At 46.2% G+C, this 13,147-nt stretch overlaps 1 protein-coding gene across 4 annotated transcripts in view; it reads left to right on the top strand.

Annotated features, from left to right (window-relative positions):
• Positions 1-13,147, top strand: part of ATP8A2 (ATPase phospholipid transporting 8A2) — a 598,035-nt gene that overhangs the window by 171,769 nt on the left and 413,119 nt on the right. For all 4 annotated transcript variants that reach the window (XM_078445879.2, XM_078445975.2, XM_078445933.2 and 1 more), the window contains 4 exons: positions 1,206-1,281; positions 9,014-9,119; positions 10,134-10,216; positions 12,995-13,044. In XM_078445879.2, coding sequence (XP_078302005.2) covers positions 1,206-1,281; positions 9,014-9,119; positions 10,134-10,216; positions 12,995-13,044 — 315 coding nt within the window. The remainder of the gene's footprint in view (positions 1-1,205; positions 1,282-9,013; positions 9,120-10,133; positions 10,217-12,994; positions 13,045-13,147) is intronic.

Raw genomic sequence — 13,147 nt, 5'->3', positions numbered from 1 at the left:
TGTGTGCTCACGTTTTAAGATGTATATACTAACAAAGCTGATTGGTAGGGCTACATGGGCAGGGGAGACCACGCAGTTGATGACTGACTGGCTTCCCTGTGGGATGATCGGCCGGGACCTGCAGTTTTAGTAGAGGATCCTTGGATGTCAGCCTCGGTCTTCTATGTGATCAGTCGTCTTCTCATGAGGAGAACTCTCCAGGCTGTAAATCTGGCTATGGCTGTTAAAGGAGCTGAGTAGAGGCAGAGAGTTGATGGTCACGAAGGATGCACTTAAGACTCCTGTCCTGGGAGAGTTCCCTACCCTACCGGCTTGTGTGCCCCGTGTTGCTGGGTCCAAGGCTACTCTGATTTGACTTCTCCAAACTATAAACCTTCCATGGCTTTCTGAGTTCCAAAAAGTTCAGTTATCTGGCTGCATGGGATGAGGGGGGGGAAGGTTCCTGGAGGCAGACTCTTCCTCAGATGGATCTGGAACCCCTCCTGCTTCCCACTTTCCCTTTATCGGACAGGCACCTCAGGCTGCCATTTGCTCGGCTTCCGCAAGATTCTGCAAGGGGCATCAGTTGGTATTCTAGTCTCTTCACCGCACAAGCTGTTGGTTTGTGCTCTGCTAAACTCCCACATCCAGAGTTCAGGCTGACCTCGGCTGTGGTCACTTCTTCCGTCGTCTTTGTTTCCAAGGAGGGGTTTCAGGAGGAAGTGGGGATACAGGAATATATTTAACCCTTCACATTTTCTTCAGTGTGATAGCACACTGCCATCGTATCAAGTTTTATCGTTTCCTTTCTCACAATATTTGCCTCCTTCTCTCTTCTACGTATGAGTTCTGACCATAAATGAATGCCTAGATACAATACAATAATTGTTCTATTTTACCTGCTTTGAGGTAAATACTCAGAAATTTTCCCTGGTAGACGTTAGAGAACAGCGAAAATGACAAAGTGTTGACCCCTGCCTCTGTTTTTTCTTGTAACTATGTCGTTGTTTATAATGAACATATAAAAAAACTCTGCTTATAATAAGGCTAAAGATTTTCTACCTTGAGGTCTGAAATAATATGCATTATTCCAAATCTTTAAAAGTTTAATATAAATCTATAGGCTTTTTAGGTGTGATTCTTCTTCAAGACAAATTCTTACTAGGTGTGGGTAGATTTTAGAGAAGTTTTTGAACTGAATAAGAATTTTCTGTTCTCTCTCACAGCCGGATACCTCCTCCCCCTAGTGACTCATGTGACTTTGATGATCCTAGGCTCTTGAAGAACATTGAAGATCATCATGTAAGGCCACTGTTTTGCTTCTAGAATGTTACATAGCTTATGGTGTACTTTTATTTACGTGTATGTGTGCTGCCTTGAAATTTATAATTTTGGACCTTGGGGAGGAGATGTGGTTTTACTTTTCTGGAGTTAGTATTCAGGGAAGTGATCTGAAATAAATGATCTGTGGTTAACACTCTGCATGGTAACGCAAAACTGAATTAAATATGTGGTGGAGCTCCAAAGTCTCACGTCAAGATGAAGACGAGTCTCACTATGGACTTCGCCAACATTTCGGATTTCTCCTGCTTTTTAAGATTTCTGCAGTACCATTTCTTCACGGTTGTGCATCTAAGAGGTCATGCATTTTGAAGGACACTTGCTTTATGCTTGGACCAGGAGAATTTAGGGAAGAAAAGGAGGGCAGAAGAGCATGTTGCATTCATAGCATCCTACCGTGTGCCAGACATTTGACGCGTATTTCCTTTAGCGCTGGAGTCACCCCGGAGAAGTGATAGGAAGCTGCGTGGAAATATCGACTTGGCCAAGAGTTACCAGCAGACAAAAGTAGATATGAGACTCAGAACCTAAGTCTGGTTGATTCTTAACTCTGACATCACATTATCTCTACCATTCTAACAAACCGGGATTAACTACAGGGTCGCCTAAATTCATTTGAAGAGCTACTTTGAAAAATACCAACTTAGAAAAGTCTTTAGGGATGAAGGCATTTTGCAACCCGTTTAAAGTTAGGTAAACTTGAGCAAAATTAAAAGTTTATCATTCCAACATTTTGTGAAGATGCAGATCTATTTCAAACTTTCTCTAAATTCTCAGTGAGGAAATTTCCTGTTCTCTGCTGCACTTGCCCATTTGTTAACGCTGAAATCTTCCTAGGCACGATTCTCAAATGCGTGCATGTAAGGCACCCACGCCCACCGGCTGGGATGCGGACTTTCTGCCTCAGTCCCCGGTGGTGCTGATGAAGTGGTCCCAGGCCACCCAGTGGATGCTGCTGAAGTCCGTGCCCTGTATCATAGTCACAGGCATCGATGTGTTCTCTTTTTTTTGAGTTAAAAAAAAAAAATTTTTTTTTTTAACGTTTATTTATTTTTGAGACCGAGAGAGACAGAGCGTGAATAGGGAAGGGGCAGAGAGAGAGGGAGACACAGAATCCGAAGCAGGCTCCAGGCTCTGAGTTGTCAGCACAGAGCCCGATGCGGGGCTCGAATGCACGGACCGCGAGATCGTGACCTGAGCCGAAGTTGGACGCCTAACCGACTGAGCCACCCAGGCGCCCCCTTTTTTTTTTTTTTTTTTTGAATTTTGATAGTAGCCGTAGGTCCAGCTGCTAGGCTAGAGGTCCTCCGAGCTGAAGAGTGGCATCTGAGAAGAAGCTTCCGTGGAGGGTGGCAGCTTAATCACGGATATCCAAGGCTTCATGGGCACAGTGAGGGCTTGCTTTCTGAAAGAGGACTCCAGGATTCCCGAATAGTGTTTAGAGGGTATTTAGGTGACTAAATGTGTCTGTTCAAGTTGGGGTGGAGAATGGGAAAGGACGAAGGTGGAAGGGTGACCTAGAGGCTTGGGGAACTGCACTTAGTCTCCTTTCAAGTTTGTTTTCCTGGCCCAGATCAGTGGGTGAGGAAACAGCAGAGCAAGCGAGGTGAGCCTCGTGTTCGGGGTCCCTCAGAATCCCAGGGAAGGCTCAGAAACGGCACGTGAGTGGATCCGAATTTAAATAAGAGACTCATTCATCTACTCATTCATTTAGCAAACAGCTTAAGGGCCTGGTTGATATCAATCACCTTGCTAGGTACTGGGGGAAGAGACGAGTAAGAAAACATTCAGGGGATTTTTATTAGTTGGGGAAACAGATGTAAAATCATTAGGAGCCATTGTTTACCTTTGTGGCGTGGGTGGGGGGTACGATACCTCTCCCCAAGAAAGCGATTTCATTTTGTGTAGATGGAGGAGTCTGATCTCTTTGGTGGGTGTTGGGGCTAACAGAATCGTTGAAATGTGGGCATCGTGGGCACCCACAGTGAATGGTAACTCGCATTCACCTAGAGTGTGGGCTGGTGTAGAAAATCAGTGCACAGGGGGCAAATCCTCATTTGGAGAAGAGATCGTGGGGAGACACTCTACATTTGCTGCTGGGATCCCCAGTTTTGAAATCTTGAAATACCGAGCTCAGTTAATTTGTACATACGTACAGATGTTCTCTTCAAAGCTGAACCCGTGCATGGGTGCTGTTTCTGACCATCGGTCGCATGCTCGGTCCTCTTTTGGCATTCGAGTGGAGACCTGAGATGTATCAGGATCCTCTAACAGGAGCATTTCCTGCCCCGGGGCCAATGGCATGCATTTCTGGAAGGAACCCTACTCTCTGGAGAAGTTAGTGCTGCTTTTTTTCTCCCACTGCCACCTCACCATCTGCCGTCCTGAGCCAGATTTCCTTTCATTCCAGTGGGAAGGCCGTCGAGAGTAGTGGGGCAGGGCCAGCACTATTTTCATAAGGGAATCCCTGGCTCAGTGAGGTAATCATAAGCATCGATGAACACATGGAGACTTTAAAAAAAATTTTTTTTTAACATTTATTTATTTTTGAGACAGAGACAGAGCGTGAACGGGGGAGGGGCAGAGAGAGAGGGAGACACAGAATCGGAAGCAGGCGCCAGGCTCTGAGCCATTAGCCCAGGGCCCGACGCGGGGCTCGAACTCACGGACTGCGAGATCGTGACCTGAGCTGAAGTCGGACGCTTAACCGACTGAGCCACCCAGGCGCCCCGAACACATGAAGACTTTAAAGGGTATTTTATTTTATTTTATTTTATTTTTTATTTTTTTTAAATTTTATTTACATTTGGATTCATCCATTCTTTTTTTTTTTTTTTTAATTTTTTTTTTCAACGTTTTTTATTTATTTTTGGGACAGAGAGAGACAGAGCATGAACGGGGGAGGGGCAGAGAGAGAGGGAGACACAGAATCGGAAACAGGCTCCAGGCTCCGAGCCATCAGCCCAGAGCCTGACGCGGGGCTCGAACTCACAGACCGGGAGATCGTGACCTGGCTGAAGTCGGACGCTTAACCGACTGCGCCACCCAGGCGCCCCTAAAGGGTATTTTAATAATCTGGACACTCACAGTTCACTGAGGGTGTGATACGGCCATGGACTGGAGAATTTATTTTCTATTATTTTAGCAAAAGCCTACTTGCCTATGTTCACCACTTTTTAAAGGTGTGCTTGAAGCCTTCTAGGGTATTCTACATCTTGGCTACTGTGTTAATTACCCCACTGACATTTAACATGTAGCTTGACTATAAATAATGAGGACCATAGGCTACAGTATTTTTCTTTCAGAAAATCGGGATTAGATTTAATGTACTTCATGGATTTTTAAAACATTTTAAATACAGAGCCTCTTAGATCACTTGGTTATTTTGCCAAAATAGGATTGAGGAGAGGGAAGAAGCATTTCGGGATTTTAGCCTATGGATATCCCACATTCCTATCTAAATTGTCTTGGGACCGTTGACTAAAATTAAAGCATTTGGGCCAAGAAAACCTTTGCTTTCCTCCCAAGGGAGTACCTCCATATGCTACAGATATTTTGTTTTTCCTGGGTCATCATTTCTGATTTCCTGGGTCCTTTAGGACTATGTTTTAAGCTTTGTGTAGGCTGATAGCCAAGGTGGAATTTGCCTGTTAAAGAATCCACCTACGGAAAATTTCAAGGAACAAGTTCATGTGTTCCTTTGTTTACATTGCTAACCAATGGCCTCCTATTTGTGGGATAATTTCCCAAAGATTTACCAAGGAAGAACACCTAGGGGTTTTTCTTTCTTTTTTGAGTCATTATGCCTAAGACTTTTGAGCTTGAGTCTTGAAGAAGAAATTATTTGTATATGTATTTAAGTACTTTATAGCTGTGATTTGGCATGCCAATTTTAGACATGCCTACTTTTCTGTTTTACATTCATCAAATACTCATTTCTAGATATAGAAAGCATTTTGTGCAGATTAAAATCTATTAAATGGAGGACAGGTATTTTATGATTATGAGGTACCTTAAATAGGCAAATTCATAGAGGCAGAGCAGAATAGAGGTTATTAGGGGTCGGGGAAGGTGAGAATGGGGAGTTACTATTTGAGGGGTACAGAGTTTGGGAAGATGGGAGTTTTGGGTGTAGATATAGTCGTGGGTACACAGCAGTGTGTCTTTAATGTCCCTGAATCCTGCCCTTACAGATGGTTAAAATGATAAATAGTATCTATTTCTCCACATGCAAAAGCTTCAACTTCTAAAAAGATACATATACATGCATGCGTGCCTTGTCCAACAATCATTTCTTCGAAGTTATAAAAGCCTTTTCTTGGAGGTTGCAGAAAGGAAAAAGTTTATTTGCAAACATGCAGCACTCGTTTCAAATATGTTACAAATCTCTTATCCATAGGCTGTGCATGGTTTGCCTCCTTTCCCTCATTTATTAGAGAATGCCAGGTTAACTAGAAAATCAACGTTAGAACAGTTTTGTTTTAGGGATTTTTTTCTTTGTGGATCTTTAAGAATGTTGTCTGGCCTACCACTCAAAGTGGAAACTTAATTTGAGTGTGTGCGCGACTGTTCTTATTAGCTGTCAGAAAGATTTTACTATTTGCCATGAATCAAAGACCCTCTTTCCCACTACACTGTGGGATGAGATGTTGTGCCAGATACGATAGTTCTCAGAGGCAGGAGAAAGCGGTCTTTTCTTGTCCTCCCGCTTGCTACGTTTTTATGTATGGTGTGTTTCTAGCTCATTAAATCGCTGAATTGTCTGTGGAACCGGTTGTTGCTGAGTACCATTTATGTCAAAGAGAGAAAGCAATAAGCTCGGGTCAATTAATTACCGGTGTAAGGCACAGTATGAAAGCCAGAGTCGTCCTTGGGAGCCTGTAAATACTTCCTTCGGTTCCTGCCGCCTAGGCCAATATTGCCAAAGACCAGGCCCAAGACCTAATGGTCAAAGTGGCGGAACTTCTTAGAAAGCTGAATTGGAAGCCTCACAAAGTCATCCGCATCAAAGTCTGGTAGGATTGAGACCCTGGGACTAGCGTTGGGCTCTTCTGGGTAGATGCACCTGAGAACCTGAGACCCCCAGGTTCCTCTGTAACTTCTGGGCCTGCGGACGTGGCCATCTGCCCTTGGGTTAAAGAACAGACAAGGTGTAGAGGAAAGGCTAGGACGGACGATGGAAGAGAAAGAGCAGGGACTCACCCGTCTGGTGAGTCCGCTCTCGGTATACTGATCCAACGTAGAACATGCTAGCTTCCTTCCCCCTGCTCCTTGACCAGGTCTCGGCTAAAGCAGGTGGTCTTGTGCAAAGTGCTGATCTTCCTCCGGGTCTGCCCCCACCTCCCACCTGAGCCACTAGATCAAGCCTGGGGGTACATTTCAGCACAGCAGACGGGGGTGATGATGGCCCGCTAGTTTGGAAGAGGGGTTATTCACCAAAGGGGCTGCAGGGCCTGGTAATTGCTACCAGTGAGAACTGGGAGAGCGTGACTGAGAGAGGGACATGATGGAAAGCTGCACAAGAGAGAGAGTGTTGGAGTGTGGGACTCTTCTGCTGCTCTCTCTTGGAGAGCCAGTTCTCTGAGCCGCTGTGACGACTCTTAGAAACTTGGAGTGGTGGCCTTTATATAAAAAGCAATTTATTTTCACTGCAGAAACACTTAGAGAATACAGAGTATTTTTTTAACCCCCTAAATCGCTTCTGTCCTTTGCTGCCAAGTACTGTTAACATTTCTGTCTATTTCTTTCTGTTATCTTTCTCTGTGTGCACATGTGAACACACACAAAAATTCACTGCAAATGCCGAGATCGTGCTGCATGTAAAGTTTTTACTAATCCTACCTTCTCAAGAAATTAACAGTATAAATGTATCTGCAAACACTGATATTCCTGGAGATGGTCACCTTTAATTTCAGCAAACGATCCCCTGATATGTCGGAGTCACTGGAGGTGATGCCCCAGCACCCTTTGCCGTGTAGACCTTGGGGAATTTGTAAATCCTCTAACTTACTTGATTTCACTGAACCGTAGTTGAACGTGCATTTTCTTTTCCTGAAGGCGGATAAGAAGTAGCCGTGTGAGCGGTTATGATTCGCTGCCACATGGCTGCTCCTCAGTCTCATTGACGGGTCAGGGGAGAAACTCAAAATGTTTTCAGATACCGATCACTGTCTGTTTGTGACTGAGAAACTAAAAAACAAAAACTCTGCAGAAATCAGAAAACATAGAGTTGCTTCCTGATCAGTGAAAAGACAAATCTGTCTCAAATTTATAGCCAGCTGCCTATCAAAAAGTGAAATATAAAAGACCTTGGCGTTAAAATGACGTGAGGACAAGGAGGCCCGGTATCACCCCTGGCTTTGAACATCGTCCTTAGAGTGCTAGCCTGAGTGGGCCAGTAAGAACTCAAGTGTATATGTTAGAAAAGAAAAGGAAAATGCCGTCATCTGTGGGTGATGTAATAACTGTCTGCCTTAAAACCCAGGAGAGTCAGCTGAAACTCGGAGAGCTGGTAAGGGGTTCATTACAAGCGACATTAAACACACTTACAAAACTCAGTGTTGGTCCTTACATCTGAACAGACTCTTGTGAAATATAATAGAAGTAAGATCTTATTCATAACATAAAAAGCAATAGATAAGACATCTAGTACAGTTCTCACATACAGTAGGCATGTAGGTATTTTTTGAATGAATAAAAAATTAACAAGATTAATAAAAATATGCCAGGGCCTATAGCTAGAAGTGTTAGAAGCCTTTAATCAATAGGAAAGCTTTCTGTATTCTTAGATGGGTAAACAGTATTACGATGGCATTTCTCCATTATTTCTATAATCTAATCCCAGTGAAAATCATGAGGAGTATGTGTGTAGGATGGGAGAAATATATTAAATACATATCCAGGACGGCTTTTTTTTTCCTTTTCTTTTTTTTTAAGTAATAGGGATGCACTGCCTTACAGCTTTTAAGCAATTATGAGGTTAAAGAACAGACAAGGTGTAGAGGAAATGCCAGGACGGACGATGGAAGAGAAAGAGCAGGGACTCACCTGTCTGGCGAGTCCGCTCTCGGTATACTGATCCGGCGTAGACTTGAACGCCTTCTGTCTGCTGGGCCTGGGGTTACGTTCTTGAGGAAGACAGATGACCTTCTGGCACGCCGGGGTCTCCCAGACGTGGGGAAGCCGCACGTGAGCGGCAGGATTGTTCGAGGCGTTTGCAACAAGCGAGGCGGGGTCTGGGGGAACTCTAGGAGGGGCGCGTGCTGCCTCCTCGCTCTCCTCTGACCCCGGGGTTAGTCCATTAAGAACGATGTTCCGAGACGGGTGGTAGGGGACTTCTCAGGTGAAGTGACTGTCGAATGGAAGCAGAGAGGACGAGTAAGAACTGGCTGTGAGCAGGTGGAGGGGGCAAGGAGCAGCGGGACAGGCGGACGCCTGTCGGAAGACCTACGGACCAGACCGGCTGGTGGAGCACCCAGGAGGGGAGAGGCGGGAGGAGGTGGAGCTGGGTGGAGAGCAGCTGCCACCCAGGGGGTGGCATCGTGGGGGACGTGGGGTCCACGCTAGGGCCTCGACCTGTGTTCGAAAGGGGGCGGAAAGCCAGTAGCGGGCTCTAAGCAGGGGATGGCCGAATCTAACCCTGCTGTATGTCAGCGGTGTTTTAACAGATGATCGCCTTGCCTTATGTCTGTAGCCCACAGCTCCGTGCATACAGGAGTTCCTCACCCTTCTGGCCGTGTGCCACACCGTCGTCCCTGAGAAGGATGGAGATAACATCATCTACCAGGCTTCCTCCCCAGGTGAGGGCTCTGGGCCGGGTGTGCCGTGCTATCCCCTTTTCTGGAGGCTTGGCTGTCTGCATTTACTTGCGGAGGGTGCGGTAGGGCGGTCGGCTTTGCGAAGACCCCGCTGTTTACCTCTGGCCTCGCGCAGTGTACAGGTTATGGTCACAAGCGATAAAGCCACAGAAAGGTGGCGCTGGGCCCTCCTGACTCGGTAACACTGTGACCACGACGGGAGGCCCCAGGCCATCTTGCAGCTCCTAGCAGAAGTCCCTCGCAAAAATAACGTAGCAATCACTATTGCTCATAATAAGAGACTACATGCAGTGGAAGAGAGCGATCAAATCATAATTTCAGCTTGGAACATACCTGTCTTTGAGTCCTCTGAAAATTTGTTGAAGTGTATTGTGAATGTTGTGCCATGTATGTGTCAGTGATTTTCAGTTTACTAGAACGTTTAACCTGAACGCTACTATTCTCCAATAATTTTGAGTAAAGGAAAAATCATCATAAAGCAAAAAAAAAAAAAAAAAGTCCCTGCACTGGACAAAACTCTCAGGGGAGGGTGGCCTGGCTTCCCTGTTCACCCTCTGCCCGTCGTAGATTCTCCAGCTGCTGATGAAGCTGGGTGCTGACTCTCGACCCGCTTCCTGGAGCTCTGAATCCTACCATACTAGAAGTGAAACGCTGCCTCGCTCGCTCGGACGAGATGGGTTAGTCAGGAAGCCATGGGAATGTAGCTTAAGTTCCTTAAGGAGAACTTGACCCCAATGGAGGATAGTAGGTACACCAGCACTCTTGTCCCGACGATCAGCTTTAGGTCCTGTCTTTCCCGCCTAACGAAAGTGCTGCCTTCAGGATCCTGGTGGCGGACTGAGCGAGCGCCTCCTAAATCCTGAGTCCTTACCCTTGTGTGCTTAGGCCGGGCCTCTCTAGCTGCTGCCCATCTGCTTAATGTGTAAAATAATACGCGCTCCACAGAATTCTGCCATTACCTGCGATTAGTCAATGCCTCGTCAACTCTATTGACAGATGAAGCCGCTTTGGTGAAGGGAGCTAGGAAGCTGGGTTTTGTCTTCACCGCCAGAACACCCTACTCGGTCATCATAGAAGCCGTAAGTGACGAGCCCGGGTACCTCTTGACATTGTATGTCACCTCCTTTTTTGAAGACTGTGTTTGAAATAGCGTGTCTGATGTAAACACGATAGCTACATTTCTTCTTTTTTTTTTTTTCCCCCTCCCGTGAGGATTAGGCCCCGTTGCGAAACTGCAGGCATGACGGGATTCTTATTCATGGTGTGTTGCGGGCATTTTTCTCTCAGAGACACTTGTCCACAAGTCTTGCGTGTGCTGGTGTGATTTGTAGTAAAGAACCTAGCAAGCCTGCTCTTGGTTTTGTCATAGGGAAATAAGCGCGTGGCCCACTTGTCCTGAGGACAGGATCTGTGACTCTGTCCCTGTAACCTTGGCACGTAGAGTTCTTGCCCAGCACAGCCCTTGGCGCATTAGCTTCGGTCTCCCTGGCCGGGGGAGAGGCGAGTTGGTGCTTAAGATATTTGTTATTTACATGAGTTTTTCTTTTCCCTACAGTCAAGGGATTTATTTTATGATTGTTTTGTTTTCTGTTTGTTTGGTTTTTTTTGAGTTTGGCTGCTCAGGAAGCCTGAGGGAGAAATTTGGTGACAGGAAAAAATGGAAATCAAGTGTAACATCCAGTAGGGACCCTTGAGGCAGGTAACGGGGGAAATCGATGGTTGGGACTGGCAATGCCCTGGCATTTTTGATGCTGACCGTTAGAGGGGCTGCATTTCGCTACAGTCTGTGTTGATGAGGGACCTGGAAGCAGTCACTGCCTTCTCTCTCCTCTGCCTTCCTGCACCCCTCAATTTGGGAAGGACTGACGGATTATAACGGTTTTTGCCTTTATGTGTCTTGTGTCTCTGGACCTTGCTGATGCACTTGAAATTCACTACTAACTTACATAGCTGTTATCGTTCTTAACTTGGCAGTGCTCCATTTTTTTCTTGTACTTAGAAATGCGAAACCTAGAAAATACCAGACCTCGACAGAGTGCCCATTTCTTGGCGTTTTCGGGTTCCTGTCTTCTGGAGGACAGAGATGAAATCATAATCATTTTTACTTCACTTTAATCACCAGCAAGTCTCGCTTAGGGAAAGGTACAGTCATTAGAGGTGGAGCAAAGCAACGGACTGAATACAGAATTTCCTTTGTGGAAGGTTTTCAAGCCTTCGCCCCCCTCAGTTTGGGGAGACTCAGAACCTTCGCTGTACGATCTGCTGTCGCACGGGTGCTGCTGGTTTCTGTGCATTACGGCGATGGGGACTGGAGGCGGGACGGACTGACAGGGCACGAGTGGGAGAGACAAGGAGACAAGGCTGCTTCTGCTTTGCTCACAAGAGCGGCTAAATACAGGGAAGCCAGGGAGCCCACTGACCTTGTCATCACGGTGGTAGATGTCGGTGAAGAGTGGATGGGCACCCCTCTGTCATTTTATTAGCCCATTAAGGCCACGTGTCTGGGAGTGCATGAGACCCTCTGACTAGTTCAGGGCCATAAATAATACCTTCGCGATCCCGTTCAGCCAGAGTGTCCTCAAACCTCACCTTCTCAAGTGGGTTACCAGCTGTTGCCATGAAGTGGCCGCTACCGATCATCTTAATGGTCGAGTCCGTGGGATGCACGTGGTTGCCCAGTGGTTGATCTGAGAGCAGAGAGGGGTTAGCACCTGGCAGTCACAGCGCTTGGGCCGATTTGCGGGGTACTGGTGGGCACGCTTCTGAGTGGGCCTCTGAGGAAGTTGGGACAGCCTGAGGAGAAAGAACCGGATGAGGAGGGTCACTGGTTGTATCTCTGGGTGTGAGGGGAGTTGTGCAGAGGAGAGTAATGATGCCTCAGGTTTCCCTGGATAATTGGCTTCATTCATTCTCAAGCCTGAGGGACACGTTCGTGAGGAGGCCACACGCTCAGTGGCAGAAATAAGGTTCTGACTCCTACCTATGGAACTTGAAGGCCCACGTGCTTTTCACCGTGATGTATTGGGGAAATAGAGAGGAGGTTTGATTAAGGAGTTTGGCAACGGTCCACACAGCCTGGAACCTTCCGGGAAAAATCGAGAACATTGAGGTTCCAGCTTTGAAGAACTTGAAGAAAAATAACATTTGATGAATTGCTCTAAAATCTTATGCAGATCCATAATCCTTATTTCTAAATCGCGAATCCAGGAAGCTTTGGATTCCAAAACAGTTTTCTCCTGTATTTGGGGAATAGGCATCCGGCAGCAAAACTTAGCCAGAACTGACATGAGGCCGTTTATGGTCTTAGGAATCTCCGTGTCCTACGTTTTGCTGTGGAAAATTGACGTGTTGGATTTTAGGGCGTTGTGGCCACATAAGCCTCTGGGGAAATCATGCCACATGGTGTATGTGTACATTTTTAATAAAATGTATGAAATTCTGAATTCAGAAGCATGACTGGCCCCAAGGTTTCAGGTGTTCTTGGAAGGGAGTGTCAGCCAGCTGTTGTGATGTCCTAGAGAAGAATGAGAAGCTTCCACCAGAAGGGGGAGCTATGACCCCACCTGACTGGCTTGTGGGAACCCTGTACCTGTTGAAAAGGCCTTGGCAGGGGGATAGAGATGGAGAGAGAATGAGGTGGGGAGGAGGGAGAGCGGGAGAGGTAATCGATGTGTATGTATTACATAGAGGGAGGGTGAGAGGGATATGTGTGTGTGGATTATATACAGAGAGAGAGAGCGCTGGGAGGAGGAGGAGGGACGGGGAGATGTGTGTATAGAGAGGTTTACGATTGGGGAGACTGTTTTGAGATTTTAATACTTGGCACCTCAGGTAAGAGCCTGTTTTTCTTCCTTTAGATGGGACAGGAACAGACATTTGGAATCCTTAACGTCCTGGAATTTTCTAGGTATGCTTCTCCTTCATGCGCCGGAATAAAATACTTCCGTATATATTTAACAGCTTCATCAGAGTGTTTGCAAGATTGTATGATCTGATTAAATACAGCACTT

Source organism: Panthera onca, chromosome A1 (genome assembly GCF_046562875.1).
Source record: "Panthera onca isolate mPanOnc1 chromosome A1, mPanOnc1 haplotype 2, whole genome shotgun sequence".
Classification (NCBI taxonomy): domain Eukaryota; kingdom Metazoa; phylum Chordata; class Mammalia; order Carnivora; family Felidae; genus Panthera; species Panthera onca.
This window is presented reverse-complemented; position numbering and strand designations above follow the sequence as displayed.